Source organism: Rhinolophus sinicus, linkage group LG05, assembly GCF_036562045.2.
Source record: "Rhinolophus sinicus isolate RSC01 linkage group LG05, ASM3656204v1, whole genome shotgun sequence".
Taxonomy (NCBI): Eukaryota; Metazoa; Chordata; class Mammalia; order Chiroptera; family Rhinolophidae; genus Rhinolophus; species Rhinolophus sinicus.
In genome coordinates this window covers 150593515-150618857 of record NC_133755.1, presented here as the reverse complement: position 1 = coordinate 150618857, position 25343 = coordinate 150593515, and the positions used below count along the sequence as shown (strand labels likewise).

Here is a 25343-nt window from a genome sequence, read left to right as displayed (position 1 = left end):
ATGTGTAACAGCTTAATACCCTTACTGTGGCTGATGCTGGAACTGGGAGAGGGGGAAATACTTACAGTTGAATATGTGTATTTCAAATGCATTTTCTCATATACATATATATTTTTCACGTACGCGTACATTTTGTATATGGATGTTTCCCGTGTATATATGCATTTTATGTGTTTCCTATTTTCTATATACATGTTTTGCATATTTATAGAAGCTGTTTTGCATCCTTCCTCAGTAGTCTGCAACTGTGTGTGCCACCTGAATCTATGCCATCAAAGAGAGAACTCTACGTGCAGGAAGTCACAGAAAAATTGCTTAGGGATTTGTCAGCTCTCCTTCAACCCTCTGGTCTCAGTCTATTTTCCATTACAGGACACCGGAAGGCTCCAGCACAGCACCTTAGGAAAAGTGACTCAGAGTAATAGTGACCTTCATTGGTGAGGACCAGTACTCCCCCTACCCACCTATCCAGAAAAGCAAATCAGACAGAATGGGGAGGACAAACAGGGGAAATGGGAATGGGAATGGAAAAGGGGAATATAAACATAGCAGCTGAAAAAAATTCCCTAAGTCCTGCTATAGTCTACCCCATCAGCTGAGAATCACAGTATAATTTAAGAATATGGCCTTTGGATAAGATGGGCCTACGTCTAGTCCTAGCAACACAATTATTAGCTGAACAATCCTGGCCACCTCATTTTGCTTCTCTAAGCTTTACCTTCCTCATCTGTAAAATAGAGAAAATAGTAGTAACTATCTCAAACAGTTGTTTTGAGGATTAAATGCAATTAACACGTTGCGTACGGATCACGAGAATCTTCGTTTTTTCCGGAACAGAGGGGTATGAGGGATTTAAACCCCGCCGTATGCAACCTGTTAAGTTATATACACCATTGGGTACAATGTCTAACACAGAAGGATAACAAACCGATGGCAGCAATGACTATTATAAACAACCAGTCAGGCAGAGCTGAACTGTACCGCCAGTGCCCTTATAATTTAATGTTTACCATGGAGGGCATGGATGCTAATAAAATCTTTCAAGACATCAGGTGGGGCACTTGTGACAGACACAGCTCCCATTGGAGTGGCCACATGTAGCCCTGGCTTCATCAGTAGGGTACGTGTGGGAGTCAGGTGCAGAGCATGAGAGAGGCAAGTCCACAGAGATCAGAATAGACTGAGGTCCACCACCAACACAGACCACAGCAAAGCCTCGGTTGGTGTTTGCAGTCACGGCTTATATTCTCTTTTCTCTCTGGGCTCTTTGCTGCACAAAAACCCAAGCCTTTCTTTGTTCCCCAGGAAGTACCAGTAGATGAAGTTAGAATCTCTGGCAACAGCATGTCCCCTAGTGACTACGTGATGTCACAGCAGGTTTTTTTGTTTTTTTTCCATTAAAGGGAAGAAGTCTGAATGTGTCACATGACCTCTACATGTCCATTTCTCCCCCCTTAATAGACTGTGTTTCTTATTACCAGTAAGTACATTTTGGGATCCAGAAACACAGTTGGATCGCTACAGATGAAGCCACAAGAACTTCATGGAGCAGGACCAGCTGGGTTCTGAACCCCTTGGCATTCAGGGCAGGTATCAATAGGATTGGGTGGGTGATAGTCATAGAATTAGAGTTAAATGTCTGGTGTCCTGGGTGCTAGCCAGTTTCATCAAGAAAGCAAAAATTTCCACTTGAAATCAAAGCCGTCCTCAACTCCTCCCATGATTCTCATACAGCAAAGGCCCTGAGGAGAACACTGATGAAAGGACATTGTTTTCTCCTCCCAGCTCATCGCAGAAGTCATCAGGAAAGCTGGTGGCTATGTAGCAGCTATGTCGGTCCTTCATGGATAATTCTGTCCACATCTTTCATGACTCTACTTCAATTCTGCCTTGGAATAGCAAGTTACACATGCTATTACACCGTGTAAACATTGGTTCTTTTTTACTTTTCTTGAACTTATCTTGTTTAAAAAAATAGTAATAGTTCATCCTGACAAGGTATGCTGCTGTCCAACGAACAGAATGAAGGAGCAAAAAAGAGGTATTTGAAGGCCACTGAGGACTGGGACATGTCCCTCAATTGCCCATTTCTCCCTTTGCTTAGAGCTCTCTCTCTCTCCTCAGATGACAGGGAGAGAGACGCTCAGAGTATGTTTGGTCTTATTGTCAGTCTATACCCTGTTTCTCTATTTTGACAGACAACATGTGAGAACAGCCAGCCAAATGGAAAACACTGCTGTTCCTGGGCATCTATAAGGCTATGCCAGTGATATTTGACAGAGGGTAGGTTCCTCTACCCCATGTCAGTTAGAAGAAATAATGTCATTCACCCAATTTTGAACACATCGCTATCCCTTTAGCTTTTCCTTTTGCAATTAAGGGAAAAGAAGTAAATCAATATTTTCATAGAACCTAGAAAAGGATGTGTGGTCTCTCTCTTCTTCATATAGAGAACCAGTGTGTGAGAACTGCCGCCTCTGCTCACGGAAACACATCAGCAAGTGGACAATGGGTGAGAGACAAGCATCAAAGGACAATTTGTTCCCCTGAAAAATCACCCACTAGGAAATAAAGCTAGGAATATTATTGACAATAAAGAAATGGGGAAAATATAATTTGAACAAAATAATGAAATATACACACACACGAGTGTGCAAGCACACCAAGAACAAAACCAAACCCCAAGGTCAACAAGGAATTAGTCAGTTGAAAAGAAAATGTTATAGTTTGGAAGACACTGAATTTAAAATCATAGTAAGATTCCATATAACAACATATGCTATAATACGAATCCCTATAGTCGATTTGTAGAGTGGAGACTACACGAATGGATGGCATAGCAACAGAGAATATACTGAGTACTCCATAAACATTATAAGGCATGCTGATGTAATGTTGATGGCTGTCAGTCTCATCAATTTTCTGTTATTACAGTGACTTCTATATGCCACCTACACTTCAGTCTGTTTTCATGCCACCTACTTAAGTCTGTTTTCAGAGAGAATGACCTAGGACTTATTCTGAAAATGGAGCACCAGAGGCAGAAATCTGCTTCATTTGGGACTGGTTACAAAATTGGTGTCTTGTTTTTTGACAGTCCTACAAACTCCAGGAAAGGCATATTCAGTCTTGCCAGTGACAGAGTCACAGATGGTAGAAATAGCTCAAAATCATGACCACTATAGTATAGAAACTACTTGCAGCCTGGACTTTCAGTTACTTTGAGGTTAACTATCTTCAGCTATAGAAAGAAGTGGCAAATGTCTTAAAGAAGAAAGCTCTACCTATACTTTTTTTCCCCTTTTCTTTTCTTTTTTAATGAGGGCGCAGCTCACTGTGGCCCATGTGGGGATGGAACTGGCAAGCTTGGTGTTATTAGCACCATGCTCTAACCAACTGAGCTAACCGGCCACCCCCCTATGCTTTCTATCCTAACTCCCAATACTGCCATGTTGGTAGAAAATTCTAGCAAGGGAAAGAAAATGGAAAGGTGAATTTTAGGAGTACCTAGAATTTGACTTTCTACATCTCAGCTTACTCTTTTTGTTAGGTGTTTTGTCTTCTGTAAGTTATAGTTACTATTGCTTTTACTTTACATTCTTTTTTTCCTGTGATGCTTATTAAATAACTTGAAAAAATGGCTCAATTTATGTCAAATACTCATGTAGTAAGGAAATAAAATCAAATTCCTACAATATCAGATTTGGAACTACTTCAGAGTTAAATGGAAAATAACAATGAGGTTGGTGAAAAGAGTCTTATGGAAAAGTACCAAGGAGAGAGGTTGCCAATCTTCCTCCTCTGCTCTTTCCCCATGTGATGAACTATCTTGTGACAACACCCACAACATCAAAGGCATCAATGGTTAATCACTAGGAAGAAAATAATTTAGATTTTAAAAAAGCAATGGCAGGGTATAATGGCCTTTCTTTCCTAATGAATATCTAAAATTCATTTATTTATTTATTTTTATTTTTTATACACATCTTAACTTTGGTATACTACGAAGGATGCCATCGGCAGAGTGCATTTTCCATCTTCTTTTTGAAATTCTTTGCTCCCAAATCTAGTTAGATATTACATACATCATTTTCCTTTGTGGTCAAAGTATGAGTCAGGTTTTCAGACACTTCCACTTTAAAGGCCTGCACACAAGCCGTCTCTGTGCTTCTGACCCACACAAATCCTGTAGGTGGAACAGAGTGTACTGGTCCTAAGAAGAATTAATTTAGCAGTTTGCCCAATTGGGGGTACTAATTACAAAATATACTTAATTGTTATTCAGTTTAGTATGGCAATTCTTCTCTTTCCAACTTGAACATACAATTTTAAAGTCTAAGCGGGAAAGATCATCCAAGAATGCTCAGAGCAGAGGTGAAATCAACTGAGATGTCTTCTACTTATACCAAGATGACCAGCCTTCTCATGACAGTCCCAACTGTTGGAGAAAAATCATAACCTAAGGCATCAACCACAGCAGTAAAAAAAAAAAGAAAAAGTAGTTGCCCCCAGTTTAAGCTCATTCTCTAAAAGTATCACAGAGCTTTGCCTGAGACAACTACCCTAAGGACCCTGCTCACGGGGACTAAATAAAACAAAACATGCCTCGGTCGGGATCTGACCTCCCTAAGTAACTGCCTTGCCAGTCCAGTGGAAATCTTCTGACTGTGGAATGCCATGCATGCAGTTTTGATAGGAGTCCTTCAAGGCAGGGTTATTTACTTATTTATTTATTTATTTATTTTCAAACTGCAGGTCACTACCCCACTCAGTGAGTCAGTAAGTCAATTTAATGGGCTGTGACCAGCATTTTTAAAGTGAAATAAAATTAAGTAGACTAGAGTAGAAATTATTGGGAATACCCATAGTAAGGGCAAGTAATGTTTTGTTTCAGTGACAGTCATTATTTTACATATATAAACAGGATGAGGCCACTTTTACCTGTACTCAGAGCACAAGTGTGGGAGGAAGAATCAATATCACGTGAAGAAGATAAACAAACGGAAGCATAAAAATGTACCTTTCTACTTGGATAACAAATTGGTGATGTGGCTATCTTAACAGAGGAGAGAAGCACTGTAAAGTTTCCACTGGAGTCACTGGTTTTCTCAGCTATGATAACTTGCTCTGAAACCTAACCAGCTGTGAAGGCTTTGGTGAAAGGTACAATATGCTTGCATAACTGGGGGATAGCTTATTCACTAGGTGATGCCACAAAGCCTGGATACCTTCTTGATAGACACTTTCAAAACAAGATCTCTGATAATTATTCTTAAATAGGAAATGCTCCCCTTACTCCTCCCTCTAACCCCCAGCTAAAACCCTTTGTTATTCAACACCATTAAAAACCTTGGTACATGAGGTATCAAAATAAACAGGCATTTGACAGGTTCTGGATTTAAGATACTATAAGATTTTGTTTATTTTTGGCTGTGTGTGTGTGTGTGTGTGTGTGTGTCTGTGTGTGTGTACATACACATATAATTATATATACACATGCAGTTTTGACAAAAATGGCCTCATATTTATATAGTCCTCTGTATCTTATTTGACAAGTCATACTACATATATGTGCCAAATGGTACAGCTGTAACTCATTCTTTTAAATGACTGCTGAATATTTTACAGTAAGCAAATGCTGTATGTATTCAAACATTGCTCTTTTGATGGGCATTTATTTTATTTCACATTTTTCTGGGTGGGCAGGTACCTGCTATAATTAGTGCTACAATGAATATCTTTGTGCATTTATCATTAGTGTTAGTAGTGTTAGTTCCAAATCAGTAGTGTTAGCTACAAAAAATTCCAAGAGAATTAAAATTTTAATAGATGATGCCTGTTTGTTTTCCAAAAAGACTAGGGCAATTCACACTTCCACCAGCAACATGTGAACATTTCCTCTTTCTCTTTCCTTCTCACCAGTTGGAGTTATCATACTTTTCACCTTTTGCTTGTCCAGGGTATAGAACACAGTATCATATTGTTACTTAAATTTGCCTTTCTCTTGAATAATTAACTTAAGCATCTTTTCATATGCTGTTGGCCAACTGGATTTGCTATTCTATAAATTGTCATTCAAATTATTTGCCTATTTTTCTTGATCTGTCAAATTATTAGATTTTTCATATTTTATTGATATTAATCCATTAATTGCTGTATGTGATGAAATTCTTTATTCCATCTACTGTTTGTCTATTGATATCTTTTGTCATGAAAATATTTTTAAATTTTATATATTATAAAATAAAATGTCTGTTGTGTTTCTTTTGTATCGTCTGGGTTTCCCCTCTTGCTTTAAACGTTTCCCTGGTTACTACATTGTAGACAGTCAGCTCATTTTTCTTTTCATGTTTGCATTGTTTTATTTATTGCAGTAATGATTATAATCTATATAAACTTTTATAAGGCACAGAATGAGAATTAAACTATTTTTTTTCAGATAGTCAAATATACTAGTACTTGTTATTAAATAAAGCATGTTTCTCACTGAATTGCATGCTTGTATATTAAATTTCAGAATATTCTGAGAGCCATTCTGGACTCCATTTGGTGGTATTTATCTATGGTGTCAATGTCATGCTGTTCTGAAGAAAGTGACTTTACAGTATATATTAATAATTCATAAGGGAACTCCTTCCCCCCACCCAATTGTCTTTATCATGATGCCTTATCTAGTAACACACATTTATTCTTCTGGTACTCTTCAGGTACTCTAAGTATTTTATCCAATTCCAAAATATCTTTATTGGGACTTTAAATGGAATTACATTAAATATAATTATTAATTCATCTACTGAAATTTTAAATTCTCCTTGGATCATTTTGCTATACTTCCTCTGGTTCAGGGGTCAGCAAACTATGGCCTGCAGGCCAAATCTGGCATCCTGGCTATTTCTGTAAATAAAGTTTTCTTGGATCATAGCCATGCCCATTTGTTTTTTTATAAAATTTCTATGGGTCCTTTGTCCTGCAGTGACAAAGTAGTTGTGACAGAGACTGTATGACCCGAAAAGCCTAAAATATTTACTGTATGGAACTTTACAGAAAAAGTTTGCAATTCCTGCTCTAGGTTTAAAATTTAGATTCCAAGCAGTTATACATGGTATCCTCAAGCTTCTAAAATTTCTTCCATATTTTAGTTGATTTTTTCATTTCTAACTTAGCTCTCATTTATTTGGAAATAGGTTCACAAAAGGTTTATAACTTTCCAAAGATTGACTTTTGGATTTATTTATCCTTTCTACTACTTTTGTTGTTGCTGTTTCCGATTTTATTAATTTCTGCTTCCATTTTTTTAAATTCTCTATTCTTTAAGTGTCCTTTTTTCTAGTTTCTTAAGCTTTGACTTGCATTATTTGTAGCTACTCTGTGTCTCATAGATTTTGGAGTGTTCTCTTTTCATTGTTTTCTAGATAGTTCAGAATTTTATTTTGATTTTACCTCTGGCCCAAGTGTGTTTCTTAATTTTCAAGTTGTTAAAAGTTTGGGGTTATACTTTAATATTTATTTCTAATTTTGCTGGACAATAATTAAAGCATGTGATCTATAAAAGCTCAGATGAACGTTTTAAGGTAGTCTTTGGGCCAAGTATTTCACTAATTTCTCTAAGTGTTTCATGGCACCAAGGGAGTTAGGGAAAGAACATAAAGTTCTATATAAAGTTTTATAATATATCTTATTAAGTCAATTTAATTGGATCAGTCAAGACCCTATTACCTACTATGTACTCATTAAAATAAACCAGTATAAAACTAAATTATTAAACAGTTCTCCTTGCAATTGTGATAGCTTTTCATTATGGATGTCTAGCTGCTGTGCCATTTGGGCACAGAAGATTATGACTTCACAAATTGTGCCTCTTTTTCACTGTTTTGTGCTTTCTTTCCAATATAATTATTGTTCCTCATGTTTTTATTTTTTTGCTTTTTGCCTTTAAGTATATTTCTTACAGCAACTCTCATCTATGTTTATTTTATGCTAACAGTCTCTCCCTTAACCTGGGGGTACTTTGACCTTTTATATTTTAATGTAACAATGGTATACTTTTTTTTTTCTTATTTTACATTTACAATTTAATTTATTGGTTTCTCTTTTTTTTCTCTACTATTCTGCTGGCTTGATAGTTTCTGTTCATTCTTTTCTTCTCTTATTAATTGAAAAGTTCTACTACTCTTTTCAATTATGTAAGTGGTTGGCTTCCCTTCACAAACACTTGTATCAAAACCTTCTGAAAACAAAAAGCCTAATGCTAGTAACCAGACAAAACCAGATGTTTGCTATCTAAGTATATAAATATTAAAATATAACCGCAAACTTTTAACAACTTTGAAACTAAGAAACGCTCTTGGGCCTAAGGTAAAAACAAAATGAAATTCTGAACTATCTAGAAACAATGAAAAGGAGAATACTCCCAAATCTATGAGACACCGTAACTACACATAATACAAGTTAATATTTATGAAACTAGAAAAAAGTACACTTAAAAGAAGAGAGAATGCTTATACAACCAACCATTTCTTCTTTCCAAATACGTTATTCCTACATTGCTTCCCTTTTGTGTTGGCAAGATGAGAGCTTGAATTTCCTCTGTGTGGATATGCCTGCCTCTACAGCCAAGTCCCAGAAGCAGGCCTCCTGGGAGCCACAGGACCACATGCGACTTTAGTTTCATCAGTCAGAAGCCTTCCCAGGCGATTTGCGAGAGCAGAGAAGTAGAACCTGCACTTCAGCCACTTCTGCTGTTCCCTGCAACCAAGCAGTCCTGGAGGCTGCGGCTTTCTTTAGGGGAGATCCCAATGTTTCCCCTCCCCCCAATTCATGGTATGACCCACCCATTTTGCTGCTGCAAACACAGCAGGTCCAGCACTGTTCTGGAGCCAATGGCTGGAGCAGCAGCTTGGTGACAAGGCAGTTCCTAATGGTTCTTAATCCCAAATGCTTCTTAATAGTAGCTGTGTCAACAACAACATGGGGCTCCAGTTTTGAAGACCAGCTTTAAGAATTGATCCCGAAAGCTTAGTTTAGAATACTGCTTCAGCCATAAATGATTCTGTGGCCATATAACCTGGCTCTGTAACAACTTCCTTCCTGTTTAAGATAGATAGGTGGATCCTGTCCTCTACAATTGGACCCTGAATGATACGCTTCCTTCCTCCCCACAGAACTCCCAGATTTTACTGAGATAATAATAATCTAGTACTACTGGTTTTAGATAAAGTCTCCCTTCCAATATGTCTTTTCTATATCAAGAATCTTTATCCAGTCCTTATATTACACATTCCCAATCACTATCATTATTTACATTTAACCAACATTTGAGTATCACCAAAGTTGCTAGAGACTGGGCTTTGCAGAAGAAAGACTGTTAAAGCTTACTCTTCTACAGTCGCCTTTCACAGATTTTATAAATGTTTCGCAATGTTATTCTCATACAATCGAGTGATGCTTTGTTTGTTGTTTTTATTAAAAGCACTTCCCTTAAGATTTTCCAGTGGAGTCATATAGAGAAACATCAGTGATATCAATATGTGCTTCTATCCAAGGCCCTTCACTAGGCATTCTTCAAGAATCTATGCTTCTTTCAAATATTCATATCCTATCATTTTTAACTATAAAACCTGGTTCCAAGTTCACCCCTCCAAGAGGCTCTGCTGTGAAGTTCTGAACCAGCTGGCCACCCTGAACCTCCTGAATGCTTCCATGTTCTACATGAACCTCTAATGCTGCTTTCCAAGTGTTCTTCTCACTCCTCATTTTCATTCATACCGTGTTTCCCCCAAAATAAGACCTAGCTGGACCATCAGCTCTAATGCATCTTTTGGAGCAAAAATTAATATAAGACCCAGTCTTATTTTACTATAACACCGGATATAATATAATATAATATAATATAATATAATATAATATAATATAATATAATATAATATAATAAACACAATATGACTGTGTCTTATATTAATTTTTGCTCCAAAAGATGCATTGGAGTTGATTGTCTGGCTAGGTCTTATTTTCGGGGAACAGGGTACTTATTGCATAAGGACTGATTCTATTGGAAATTCCTCAAAAAAAGGGGGAATTTGTCTTTTTGGTTGTCCTCACAGTTTATAATACAGTGATTGGCATGAAGTCCAAAAAAATAACATTCCTTGCATTGTTAATTCCCACAATATGTGTGTGTGTATTCATATGTGGTATATAAACACACATACACATGCACATAGTAATTTTTGAGTATTTGGAATACAAATTACTTAAGTTCTCTAGGCTTCCATTTATTCATCTGTGAAATGGAGATGCTGTCACCTACCGCATGGCTGTGTTATAGAGAAGATTAAATGGGATCCTGGATAGCGATGCTTACTTAGCAGTTGTCCAGGGTCCCCTGATGAGGAACTTGTAGGGATGATGATATCTGACAGACAAGCCAGTCCTCTTAACATCTGACTCCCTCAGCTGTTCTCAGCCAAAATAATTTAATGTCCTCTTCTTTCCACGTACCCCTAAAGCGAAGACTACTTTAAGAAGCTGTATCGAATGCCGGGAATGTTATCACACACTCAGATGGTAGCTTCTCTTTCTTTCTACCTTCAACCAACTCTCAGAAACCACCCCCTCAACAATTGTCTCCTGACATAAACTATTACTTCTCTCCACCTCACTCCCTCTAAAAATGTAACTCCTATAACACTTAGCTCACGACTTCAGCTCACGACTCCCGAAAAGGGCAGCTTTTGTGTTTATTCGTGTTTAAAAGTGACAGCACCGTGCAGCGGATCAGAGCTTACATACTTCCCCTGTGCCTCTATGAGCTTTTGATGTTCGCACATCTGCCTTAGAGAAGGCACAGTTGCTGTTTAAAGTGGTTTGTACAAAGCCCAACCAAGTAACACACATTTATAAATACTGGCTTAATAAAGACCTCCAGCAGTGACTCAGCATCTATGCCTATCTGTCTTCCTAGGGACTCTTAGTCATTTTGCTTAACTGGTTTCTAGAAAGTTCCACTGCAAAGGAGCACAGAAGTGCCTTCCTAAAGCCAGAAGTGTCCTAGGGGCAGCCTTGTCCATAAAACCTGCCCAGAAGGGATGATTTAGACAGAAACCACCAGGAAAGAGGCAGTCCAAAGCCAATTTTCCAAATGAAACTCAACCACCCCAGAATCTCCCTAATGTCCCAGAAATTCCTTAGGCCCTGGAATCAGTATTATCCAATACTGACTCACTCCAGTTCTCCTGGAAAATCCTGGCCTTTGACAATCTAAGAGAAAAGAGAAACTACGCAAAGACCTATGGCAAAATGAGAAGGACTGGATATTCATAATCATCTGTGCTGACACATTTCCGCATCTGTTCTAGTTCATTATTGTATCCCCAGAATCTATACATTGCCTAATGCACAGAAGAGTTCACCAAATATTTGTCAGTAAATAAATATTATCATAAAATAACATATGCTTCTATCCACGTCTGTTCTCAGTGCTAGTATAAAACACCCAGATTCTTTAGCTGTTATTCATTGTCTGATATTTAAATCCCATGATGCTAGTTAAGTCTCAGTTTGGTTTCCTTTCTTTTTTTCTCTCTAGAAAACAGACAGCACGTACATAATAAGGTAAAATAGCTAGTTTGCCTCGACACTGCAGCTGAACTCCCCAAATGCCTTAGGTTAGTTCTTTGTTGTACCCTGGCCAAAATGTTTGAGTCTCTTAGGTAGGTCTGTTATTTAGTTCTCTTGGTTATTCTGGAAGTCCTCTTGAAGAACTACTGTACCGTGTCTCCCCGAAAATAAGATCTAGCCAGACAATCAGTTGTAATGCGTCTTTTGGAGCAAAAGTCAATATATTATTATTATATTATATTATACCCGGTATTCTATATTATATTGTATTATATTACATCCAGTATTATCTGATATCATATTATACTATATACCCAGTATTATATATTATATTATATTATATTATATTATATTATATTATATTATATTATATTATACCCGGTCTTACATTATAGTAAAATAAGACCTAGTCTTACATTAATTTTTGCTCCAAAAGATGCATTAGAGCTGATTGTCCAGCTAGGTCTCATTTTCGAGGAAACACGGTATTATATTCTGACCTCTTAGCCTTCCTTAAGCATTAGATCTTATGCTAATCATATATATAGATCACATATTATCAGGTTTGCTAATTAGTTGCTACAAATTAATTATCACAGGGTACAAATTAATTAATTATGGCATCATATTCATTGCTTGGTTCACTGCCATCAGATTCTTCGCCTTTCTAGATCTTAAAGAGAAAAACACTGTAGGTTTGAACTCAACTCTAAAACATCTTATTTTTCCCTCTTATGGTTCTAGCTTTGTAATCTGCACAAGAACAATACCAGCCTCCTTCACACCACCAGAAAACACTGTGAATACTCACAATTAGATGTATTGAAAATCATTCAGCAAATATAAAGGGCTATGGTAATAGCAAGTCACTTGGCTGTGAGTCTGTGGGCCCCCAGAGCCAAAACTGGTATGATTCTGTTCTTTATTTAAAGAGCAAGTAAATTGAAAACATTCTCGATAGCTAAATGTATCATTAGAAGGACTAGGAAACAGTGTTTTATATAGGTGTTAAACAGTCCCACTGCTTTCAATTGTAAATTGAATTCTCTAAAATGGGGTAACTAAAACTCCCTTTATGTTCTCTGATCAAGAAACAGCTGAATATCTTTATTTATTTATTTAAAAAGTATGTACCACATTTAATTTGCAAATCCAATGTGTCAGTGACTCAGTAATTTCAGGACCTTCAAGGTTAAAGTAAAATTTTGCTCAATTAAAAAACATTATAAACCATGCTTAGCTTTAACTGTGCCCAATTAACCATAGGAGGTGGTAGGTAATTCTGGGAAAAGACTCACTTTCAAATAAATCTGTCTTTGAAAAGGTAATAGTACAAGCCTGCCTTTCTTTTCCTTCCTTCCCTCCCTTCCGCCTTCACTCCATAAAGTCGAAATGGCTTACATCATATATGATGAACCAATACATAAAAATAAAATAGGGCTTGTGCAGCAAGTTATTTTAAAGGACAGAGGGAAAGTGAGACATTTGATGACTCCCAAAGACTCTGAGAATAAAAGTTACCCACGTGAGAGAGCACGCAGTGAAGAACAGTGATAACCAGAGCTACTATGGGTTAAAAGTGATGAAAGTAGTGTCACAATGGCATCAGAATTCTGTCGGGTGGTAGATTCAGTGAGCTCACCAATCCCTAACCACCCTCCCTAACCATATTGCCTATAAGATACTGCTCTCCAGAGCAAAACAGCCCTCTTAAAAACTATCTCCGAATTTTTCTTAGAATGCTCAAATAGTAGTATCACGCATGAGATCTGGAAAAAAAAACCTCACTTTAAATAATAGCTGCTTTCTCAGCATTTATTTCCATAAAAAAGATCACTGGTATTCAGAATAGGTAAATTGAAGGAATAGAGAAAAGAAGTTAGTAACGTAGAGTGAAAAGAAAGAAATGAAAAAAGTCATTTTGCTTCACTGAAGCTATCCTGTGAAAAAGAACTTATGCCTTAAATATATACCACATACAACAAAATGATCAACATTGTAAAAACAACAGTAGTACAACTCACATTATAGTAAATCCTGCATAGAAAGGGAAAGGATGAGATGATCTGCTCGTGAAATGCTTTACATGATCTTTAAAAGAAACATTCAACCACTAATACTGAGGAAAACTAGCATTCATGTAGTGGTTCTTCGTTTACAAAGTGCTTTGAGGCACGTGGAAATGGTTATAATTACTATTCACACTTGAGCACAGACTCTGAGCAGTTGCCTGTGACCAGAAGGATGAGTGAGATGATGCTCTGTCTTTGGGCTGCACTGTTCTGCCTTAAACAACATGTGCTGAGGGTCTACTTGGGGAAACCATTGTGCTGGACAGTATACAATGATAAACGAGAAACAAAACAGAGCTAAGGCACTGTGTTTTCCCTCTTGAATTTCACTGTCTCCTGGAGAGCTAAAATTGATCAGAAAAGTGACTTGGAAAGTTGTGTCCCAATTGCGGGACAAAACCAGGAGGTGCCTGGAATTCAGTCAGCTATGTCTGTTAAGATTGAGTGGTTTGAAGAATATGAAGGACGTCAGGGCTACATCAAAGATCTCTACCGTTGGCTGGAAAGTATGTTTACATTTTGTAAGAGCCAAATAAATATAAAACCCAACCTATTGGTGTGGGGGGTGCAGGTTTCCCTTTAGAAGTCACTGAGAGGAGGACTCAGGAATCCTAAATTCAAAGTATTCACTATAGTCACTAGTGATCACCCCAAACCTCAGGCCTTGTGCAGCCTCAAGTGTACTCAGAACGTACTCTGCCGGAAAGTAAGCTCAGTTAACTGATCAAGTCTGTACAGAGATGCAACAGAGATGTAGAATCCTCTACGACCACACGACCCACCCCCACATTTCACGACCCCCTGTCATCAATGTACTGTTTTCCTTAGCATTTACCAACATCACGTATACTACGCCTTAATTAATTTATGTTGTTTGCTATTTGCCTCTTCCCAAGAACATGAACTTCCTGAAGGACAGAAATTTTCATTTTGGTTGTCTGTGTTTTTTCTGGAGCAGAGCGAATAATGCCTGGCACATAGATATTTTAGATAATTATTGAATGAAGGGATGAAGGAAGAAATTAATAAAACCAAACCCACAGAACTACTGTTTTTGTGGGAAGGCATCTGAATATTTGGCATTTTATATGATGTTTGAGAGAATTTGGTCTATTGAGAGACTATCAGACTTGTATGTTTAATCAGGTCATGGCCTATAGGTATTAGAATTAGATTTTACAAAGAGAATGCATTTTTAAATTATACAGTAATTCTTGGCAGCTTACTTAAAAATGAGGTTACACTACTTCATTAGTAGAAGGCTAATGATGACTCAAATATCATCGTACAGAATCCATCTTGAGTTGTACGAAATTGAAAAAATACCCACATAATTTGATATTTCTGTAAAAGATTTCCTCTGCCCTCAATTCGGAACAAAGCTTAAAATACTGTGAATTGAAAGGTCAGTGAAAACTGGAGTTGTGTGGATTCCTATTCATCAATATTCCAAACCCCAGCAGGCTGTCAGTGAGGACTTGGGGGAGGTGGTACATTAAGGGAAGGAAATAAGTATTTTTCACGTTTAGTTCAATACCTACGGGTAGCAAGATGTTTTTAAGCAACACAAAAATATGGACATATTTTCTCATAAATCTCTATAAACTAACTAATCAGAGCAGACCACATGTGTGTGACAGAAGAAAATGCCACCAAATTATTATAGCTTCTATTTCTATAAATGAGACTTTCATCTATCCAATTAAAACAATTTGAACAAGTGTTGCCAACCCAAGGTTTTCAACTGCACTGTAAGTCAGCTATGCAAGCAAACCATTGCCCTTGGCAGTGGACCGCAGCTCTCTTCTTCTCACCTCTCTTCTGCCATGTTGGACCCTCCATACCTGGACGGACAGAAAAACATGGGCACCCAAAGCACATAGTTCATTTGCACATCTCACACTGATAAGCTAAGTATTTGCTCAATATTTGCTTAATGGAGATTGGGAAAAATAGAATACTCACTTATTTGTTTGTATAGTATACACCAAGTATCCCGTGACTTTTTAAAAGCTGTCTTGCAACAAGACTCTATTCTCACAAAAAATTTGAATAAGCAGTGCAAAATTTATTAAAGATACCATAGAGGAAACCAGGAGATGGTTTATAACGTTTCCTGGGAAAACATCATTAGAAGCATCTCTTGTCCTAAGTTTCTGTCTCTCACTTTATTATTTATCCCTCCAGAACTCAGTCTCTGTGAGCCCTTTCCCACCCGCTTCCCATATTTCCCCCTTACCCTCTCCATAGCCCCCTCACTCTCCTTGTCTTAAGAGCAACTTAGTTTTATCTCAACTTCTATCTTTACGTTGACATACCCCGATTCCTAAGCTTAATGTCATCTTCAGGATTTCCACATCGGGAATGACATTTAATGACAGTGGAGGAGTACTGTGAGTTCTTACGATCACTCTAGCACTACTTTCATTTGGGGAGCTTATATGAGAAGCTATAATAAAATTTTTTTTAAAAGCTACTCATTTCTTATAAAGGTAGAAATATGCATCCCCCATTACACCTTGCTAGGGTCATATATGATGTTATCTACTCAATACTATTAGTTCATTCATTCATCATTTTCCCCACAAGTATTTACGGAGTGCTTTCCGTGAACCAGTCATTTCTAGACACTGGGGATATGGCAATAAAGAAAAAAAGTCACAGTTCCTGCCCTTAAGGAGCTTCAATGCTCATTGGGAGAAAAAGAAAACAAAGAATCATGCATAATATTAAATAATGTGGTGCTATGAAGAAAAATAAAGCAGAGTAAAGAGGATAGACAGTGATGGGATTACATACACACACACGCGTAAAGTTTTTATTTATGTCTTAATGTCGTATTTTTTAAACAGCTAAAATAGCAAGAGCAGAAATCTACATTTGTCATTAGAAGCTTTTCAGAATACTCAGAAATCTCAAGCATGCTGCTAAGCCACTGACACCAGGATCTGCAAAGTCCTGCCATCCTGAACACACACCTTTCTCCATTGGCTTTGCACTCCTTTAGAAAGGCTGCACTGTAATAACCTACAACCCAGCCACAAGAGACCAGAATTAAGATCTCCTAACTGAAAAGATAATCATTGCTGGCATTTCTTCCCATGATTTATTACATTATTATGAGAGAAGCAATGGAAACATAAGCAAAATATTTAACCTGTGTCATTCTCAGAATGTGTCCAAACAATGAACATTGCTTTGTATGCCTGCTATGCATATGTTTAAGCTTTCATCTAAGTTAATGAAGGAGGACCAAAAGAGAATCATTTAAAATATTTATCGTCTTGTTAGCAAAATTTCAGTGTGCTTTGGTAGGTAAATAATAATATGGTTGGGAGGTTGTTAAGTAAAAACAAACAAACAAACAAAAAACACAAAAAAAACAAGAAAACAAAAAACAAAAAAAACCCATATTCATGTAAACAAGTAATTAGAACAGTCATGAGACTATAAAAATCTTTTCTGGGTGTTTATTGAATTTATTCGTCCCTTCAGCTGGCATCACAGATCCAACCTTCTAGAAACACGCACGCAGATCTTATGCCTTTTATTTATTTTAAAGTCCTGAGATTACTGGATACAGATGAACACCAAGTAGAATAATATTTGAACCATTCCACATTTGAACTGGTTTTTCCTCACAGTATGATAAAATTCTATACTGGTTCTAAGAATCACATGTTATGTGACTTTTACAGAATTCTTCATCTCAAAACCAGAACTGAAAAAGTAAGCAGATGATACATGAACATTCTGCCCCCACCAACTTGGCACATTATGGGGTTTGTTCTTACAGACCTCAGGTAGTCTGGGTCATATTCATAGTCCCAGATCTAGACCCTGCCCACATATGGGATGAACAGTACAATTAAATTCTGCCCTTTTAGAAACCCCTTGACCATACAGAATATAAAGCAAAATCTATTATTTACTTCATACACTGACGGCTAGGCACACCAATTTAAGGAGATGGTATAGAATAGTAATTAAAATCCTAGGATATGGAGTCAAACTCTCTGATTCCAAATCCAGGGTCTAACACATCCAAGCTGTACGAGTTGGAGAAAGTTTTATAACTACTGTCATGGTTTCCTCAGCTGTAAAATGAAAATCACATTATCTTCCTCATACTTTGTTGTATTAAATAACATGGTTTTCTTTAAGTGCATACTATGGTATCAGGCATTAAAAAAAAACACTAAAATATTATTGTTATTATAACCCGCAATGTGAATTTGTTCTAATTAGCACGTGAGTACCCTAAAAACGCCATTGGGATGGAAATACGTCATCTCATCAGTTCTATATGCCATTACCCACAGGGATGACTCTCCTTTGCTACCCTCCCTGGAACGATGGCTCATGTCAAATTCATCTTTGTTTCCCATTGTCACATGTTGCTCTACGCATACTGAGGGACACTGTAGTCAGTGACGGAGCTCATACTCCCGATTGAGAGAGGCATGGAGTCGAATTCTGCCTTCCTTACCTAATTCTTCTGACCTTCTGTTTCCCTGTCTATAAAATGTCTTCACAGTCATGGTATCTATCCCATGGTGTTATTATAAGGATTCAATAAGATAATGCATGTAAAGTTCTTGGTATATGCTACTGAAATCAACAACAGATGTTTATATAGTACTTACCATGTGCTGGGCACGGTTTTAAGAACTTTGTATTACCTCATTAAATCCTTATTACAATACTATTATTTACTCACTGTTATTATCCTTACTTTACATATGGAAAAACCAAGGCCTCCAGAGACCAAGTAACTTGTTCAGGATCATATTAATGGTGACAACAGCAGGATTAAAATCCAGGGAGTTTGCCTTGATTGTGGAATTTTAAGCACTATCTCCTGCTATCACTCAATATTCAGGGCTTGTCAAACATTTGCTTTTACTACAGTAATCAATAAATATTTTTTTAAATATTTATTTAATGATTCAATAGTTGTGGAAGTAATTACTATTTATTGTAGCTCACTAAGTACCAAATCTTAACATAGGCCACAAAAATAAACTTTCTTGCTTCTAAGTTTTTTGAAGTAAATTCTCAGATTCTGCCTACCAAGAGTATCAGAAAACAAGGAGTATTTAGGGAAGGCAATTTAAAGTAGGTTCCCATATATAATATCTATAATTTGTATAATTAGTTTTGTTAAGAATTTCAATTACAAAAATAGTATGATGTATTGCAAATGACTGACTTCATCTTATGTATAGTATACATTACTACCTACTTTAAAACTTTTATTTTGTTCGAAAATAAAACAATGGGAGGTACCTCTGAAGACAGTAAGAATGTTTTTACTGATACTTTTAAAAATCATAAATCAAAATGTATAACACCTAGCTTCCAGTGTTTGAGCTTTAGGATTATATTGCCTGAAATTTGCAATACTTTTTTTTTTCCCTTTGGGAAATCTGATCGCTACAATATAAAAAACTTAACCTGTTGCTATTTGGCAGAGGGGGGAGGAATTGTTCTATTGTTTTGTAACAAAATAACATTCTTTGTTTACAAAGCAAGAATTTGTTTTCCATGCAGTATTGATAAAAAGAATATAATAGTATTTATTTCTCTAGCACTTCATTCCTTGTTTCATTTTCTGTTCTTATCTTTGTTTACTTTCTTCTCTTTCTAATTTACCTTATCTTACCGTGTTTCATATACCTATCTAAACTGCCATGAGTTCTTCATAGAGCAAGATGAAGGTAAATAAATGTCCTGTGAGCAGAGTATAATGTCAGGTATACATGACATTTTCACGTTAGTGGAATTTGCAATCAGGCATGATTAATCTGACAGTTATTACTTTATGTCATTCATGGACTTCTGAGAACCCTCCTGAGTAGAATGTCTGAATATAAAAACTAGTTACTATAGTAGGCTGAATAATGGTTCCCAAGGACATTAGGTCCTAATCCCTGGAACCTGTAAATGGTACCTGATATGGGAGAAGAATCTTTGTAGATGTAACTAAATTAAGGATCTTGAGATGGGGAGGTTATCTTGGACCGTCCAGGTGGGCTCTAAATGAAATCACAATTGTTCTTATCAATTGGAGGCAGAGGGAGATTTGACACAGACAGCAGGGAAGGCAATAAGGCCATGGAAGAGGCAGATATTGAAGTGGCACAGCCAATAAATGCATCTGTAGCCACCAGAGCTGGAAGGGGTAAGGAATGTCTTCTTTCTTAGAGCGTCCAGAAGAACTGAAGCCCTGTTGATGTCTTAATTTTAGTCCAGTGATAGTGATTTTGGAATTCTAACCTCCAGAACTGTGAGAATAAATTTCTGTTGTTTTAAGCCACCGCATTTATAGTAATTTGTTACAACAGTCATAGAAAACCAACATCGCTATTAATCTGAATATATACAAGGATTAAGTGGGGAGAACATTGTCTTTTAAACATTAAAGACACTGGGAAAAACAAAAAGCTATTCCCTAGAAAAATGAAATACAGAAAGGTAGTTTAAAAAGATCAAGAACTTTTTATTTTAAAGGACCGCCATATGTTTGAGGAAATGCTACATTACTAACCAGACTCCCTCTCTAATATATCACTACATTAAAGCAAAATAATCTAGTACCAAGAAAGCACCCGGAAACACTGGTATCCTGCAGGAGGCAATTCCATACTGTTCTCCAGCAGCTCCTAATTGAATCACTCTGCTCATAGTCCCACTTCTGCATTTTCTGTTCTACAAACATCCCAGAATGCATCCTTGTTTTGCTTGAAGTAATCTTTTCTTTTACAAATTCAAAGAACATATTTGCAGAATTCCACTTATAGAAAAGTTTCTAGGACCAGCTACAGCCTTTCTGGAACTATATGTGCAAATAAGGTCCACAGCACCTGGTGGTCTCCTGGAAAGTGCGGGGGACATCGCATCAGCAACTGCCTACTTAACCTCACTCATCTTTGCTCTCTCTAGAGCCAGAGGCAGAAAGATAAGCCATCCTCCTCTCTAGAGAATTCTAAAACAAACTATGTTGATGATACAAACTTATACGTGGAACTCTCTTAGAATCTAAGAGGCAATTCATTTAGCCAGAAAAATATGCCAAGAGGAAAGCAGATTTTCCCTTTAATATAAACATTTTGCGAAAAGTTTTATTCTTAAAGAACTTAATATGGCTGCTGCTTAAATGATGAAAACAACTCATCTTCCCCACCAACTCAGGTTCCAGCCAGTCATGGGGGGGGGGGAGGGGGGGGAGGAAGCATGTCCCAGAAGTCAGGGGAGAGGTGGAGACTTAAGTTCTTATCTTTCCTCTGCAAGTGGTAGGCTTTGAGTGGGAATGGAGCACTCACAGCATTAACTGTTACTGACTACCCACTTGATTTACAAGGAATTTATATCCTGTGCCTATTTCCTCTCTAATGGGAATGAGAACACTATCTACCTGATGGGACTGTTGTGAAGAAGAAATGAGTAACACATGTGAAGCCAAAGAACAGAAACCAGGACACAGTAAGCAAACTTCACTACTTTCATTATCACCTACCAGGCCTAAAGTTTTTCAGGCTCTCACTGCACTATGTGGCCCTCTTTCCTATCATAAACACAGCTGCAATTTCACATTTTTCAACAAACTATCCAATCAATGTCTGTCTCTTCCTCTACTGTAAATTCCAGGAAGCAGAAATCAAGTCTGTGTTTGCTTCTTCTAGCACAGTGCTTGGCAAAGGAAAGCACTGCAATGTTTGTGAAGTAAATCTCGCAAGTAAAGCAAGCCAACGACACCATGATTCCAATCTGGAGTTTCGGATGTCTTCAGGGTTCAGATGAACACTGTTTATCTGTTGTAGTTTTTCTCCAGCTAACCAAGTAATAGACCTGGAAAGCTTTCAAATATACCCATACCCAGCCCCAGAGATTCTAGTTTGATAGGTGTGGGATTAGCCAGGGCCAGTAACCTCTCCAAATGATTCTAATTTGCAAGTCAGGTTGGAAAGCTCCAGTGTTGCTCTCACCTGCTTCAGTTCAGGAGGGAAGGTTTCCAAACCGACCTCTGCTTTTGAATTTGACCAACAACGCCTCCCTTTCCCCTCCCCCCAGACACTCCACACACAAACACCGTTGGTTGAATTCTTCTTTCTTATTTAGATAATGGAAAAATAATACTGGAAGCGGCAGCTTTATGGACAGGACCTTGGCTGAGGAAACAAACGAGGATAGCTCGCGCTGTTTAGACAATTGTAATCCTGGCTACAAACCTGTTGGATGGCTCCCGGCCGATGCACCAGCCAAACCGCTCTCATTCACGTCGCTTCTGCCCCTAGGGGGCGAGAGCATTGGATCACGAATCTTTTTCTTTTTTTAATGGGCTTTTTTATTTATCATAAAAGCCATCACAGAATTTCCCACACTATTAAAGAAAGGTGGTGACGACTGTTTTAAAGGCTGAATAAAACTACACCTCATCCTTTCTTGACGTTGTTCCCTAGACCCCAGCCCAGAGTCAGGGTCCGTCTTTCCAGTCTCGTGCTCCACATCCTCGATCTCTGCTCCTTCCTACAGTCCGTTACCACCATTCTAGCACGATTCTATCGGAATTCCCTAAGCCTGGTCCAAGCGTCAACCCAGACACGAGGTTGCCCTTCGAGAAGCCGTCGGGGATTCCTCCAGCGGGATGACCCAGGAATGGGGAGCTGGGCGGCCGGACCGTGGTCAGGCGGGGATGGGGATGGGGGCCGCCCCTCGGGGGGCAGAGGGCGCTCCCCGACCGTGGGAAACCGGGATACACGTGTGGGTCTGCGCAGATCAGCGTTTGGGTACTGCGGTAACGCTGTCTCCATCTGACAAGGCCGGTCCCCGCGCGGCAAGCCGCTCGGAGAGACCCTGGTCTCGGCGGAGCCACCACCTCCGCGCGCGCGCGCGTTCAGCCCGGAACTTGGGAGCCGCAGGACGCGAGCCCAGGGCTGGGGAAGTAGAGCTCCCTCCGTAATCCCCCAGGGGAAGGGAACAAAACGCGGATTCCCGCTCCTACACAACAGGTCCTTTGGGCCCCAGCAAGGTTAAGGAAGCGGGGGGCGACTGGCTAGGGAAAAAGAGTAGAGCATTCCCTGGGCACATTTCCTGCGGAGGAACCTAAGCATTTAACGTTTCCTTCACTGGTCCCCAGCCCCACAGAAAGCCCTGAGTTTGGGGAGCAAGAATTATCACGCAGGCGCGGGTGGGGGCAGAGTTGCGGACATGTGAAGATCGCACCGGTCCACTCTGTCCGAGAAGTTAAGTGATGCAGAAAAAGCGCCTCAATGCGTTCCCCGGAGCTGACCCTTAGGGCGATCGGCGACCACTCACCTTGTGCCTGTGCTTCCATGGTGGCAGACTTCGGACTGAGCGCAGCGGGGCTCGCTCAAAGAGAAGCAGACAGCGGTGCCAGAGCTCAGAACACAGCCAGCCCAGCCGCTTGCGCCCTCTTCCAGTTGCTGCGTGCAGGGGGTGGGGAACCACGGGGCAGCCACCACTGGCCGCTTTTGGTTACCTCCGCCCCTTCCAGTCTACCTGGCTCAGACCACGCTGGGAAGAAGCCAATCGCCGGGCGCCACCTGCCGGCAACTCTGTGCTGGAGGGCTTTTACTGCTGGCTCAGGGCGCGTGCTCAATTGGGCTCAGGGCCCAATAAATGCCTGACTGAGCTCAAGTAGGTAGGCCTGAGTTCCACTGTACCAGGGCAAATACCAAGGGAGAAAGGAAGGAGGAGGATTTATGGTACTGAACCATTGCTCCTGGTGGAAATACAGTTTGGGTCCTGTGACCCTCTGCACGCAACATTTTTGTCAGCTGATCAACACAGAACCTTGTTCTATGTGTGTTTCTGTTTAAAGATACCTTAACATATATTGTTGACTTATTAACATTGAGCTCACCACTAACAGCACTATAACCCACACCTGAATGAAGCTTATTAATCTTTTGTAACTTATATGTTTTCTCCCTGGGACACGAGACAGCACTTCAGCACTATGCTTGGGGGCCGTTTTTAAACAGCAAAATCACCCCCAAAAGCACAAAAATAGTTTATTTGTAGTCTGTGAAAAGGGCACTTGTTTATAGTCTGAAAGCTGAAACAAGAAGGTGGAGCTTAGCCTTGCTTGCGTACATCTGCCCCAAATGTTCAGGGCTGTGCCCATGTCTGGCAATAACCGTGAAAGAAGGTGTTGTATTGATTTTGGTGTCATAAAGAAATGTTAGCAAGGAGGCAAATTCACAAATATGTAATCTGCAAATAATAAGCATCAACTGTGCATTATTTTCAAATCCAAAACCCACAGGCAAGTCTGTAGGTTGATGAAATAGTCACGCTTTCAGAGAAAAGACTAGAAACTTAACAGTTCTATTCCAAACCTAGCCTGGCAATGTGACTAGAAAGCATGGCAGAGCCTAAGAAATATCAGCTCATGTCTCACATGCGCAGGTCTTTTTCTTCACATCTACACAATCCTCATCTGTAAAATGAAATGTAGTATTTATTTACATTTGCTCTTGGTTTGCCATTTTGTTTCCAGTTTTTATTTTCTTTCATAAAATACGTAGACAGTAGCAGTCTATCAGGGTCAAGTGGGAGTCCCATATTGAACCCCCCCCATACTTCCTGCCAAAGAACCTTATATACATTCATAGCTCAAAAATGATTTAAAAATAAACAATTAGGGCCGGCCCTGTGGCTCAGGCGGTTAGAACTCCGTGCTCCTAACTCCGAAGGCTGCCGGTTCCATTCCCACATGGGCCACTGGGCTCTCAACCACAAGGTTGCCAGTTGCCAGTTCAATTCCTCGACTCCCGCAAGGGATGGTGGGCTGTGCCCTCTGCAACTAGCAACGCTACTGGACCTGGAGCTGAGCTGTGCCCTCCACAACTAAGACTGAAAGAACAACAACTTGAAGCTGAACAGCACCCTCCACAACTCAGATTGAAAGGACAACAACTTTCCTTGGAAAAAAGGCCTGGAAGTACACACTGTTCCCCAATAAAGTCCTGTTCCCCTTCCCCAATAAAATCTTTAAAAATAATAATAATAATAAAATAAAAATAAATAAAAATAAACAATTAACTAACTAGTAGGTTGTATTTTATCCATGCCCAAATTACTGTCACAGAATAGACTAATAAACGTCAGTGGAGTCTTACATTTTTGCTTGAAAGAAGGGACACTCATGATTTCCTGGCACATGTACAAACATGTCTATGTTTTTAATGTTGAAGATATCCCTGATTTGTAATCATCAACATTAAAATTGCTCTATAGAATACCAAGCATAAGACTTTTTAAATGGCTTTTGGTGATAATGACTATGGGTGCTCCAAGTGGTGAATCAGAATCAGTGATTAAATCACTTTTAGAGTCTATTCCGTTGTTCTTGTCCCCTCTACCCTGGAAATTAAACACCAGGTTAGGGTTGACTCCCAGCTGTTGACAGGAGCTAAAAATAGTTCATGACTTTCCAGCTTGAGTCATCTAACCTTCATCTAAACTCTGACTCATTTTTCTGATTTATAAAAGTTTAAGCTACTACACCCTTACTGTCTTTTATCATTGTTTCTAAAAATAAAATATTGATATTAATTCAGAAATATTTATTGAATACTCTGTGTCAGGGACTGTACTAAATGTGAAGGATACAAGCAAAGGGTGTGT

At 38.7% G+C, this 25343-nt stretch overlaps 1 protein-coding gene across 7 annotated transcripts in view; it reads right to left on the bottom strand.

Annotated features, from left to right (window-relative positions):
- TPD52L1 (TPD52 like 1) overlaps positions 1 to 23201 on the bottom strand; it is an 80593-nt gene extending 57392 nt beyond the window's left edge. For 4 of the 7 annotated variants that reach the window (XM_074333532.1, XM_074333533.1, XM_074333534.1 and 1 more), the window contains exon 1: positions 21920 to 21940. Coding sequence is in view for 2 of the 7 variants with exons in the window: in XM_019729490.2 (XP_019585049.1) it covers positions 23007 to 23025 (19 nt within the window). In the remaining 5 variants the exon portion in view is untranslated. Of the gene's footprint in view, positions 1 to 21919; positions 21941 to 23006 lie in introns of those variants that run through there. The other 3 variants (XM_019729490.2, XM_019729497.2, XM_074333536.1) reach the window with 3 other exon arrangements.
- Positions 23202 to 25343: the final 2142 nt, after the last annotated feature.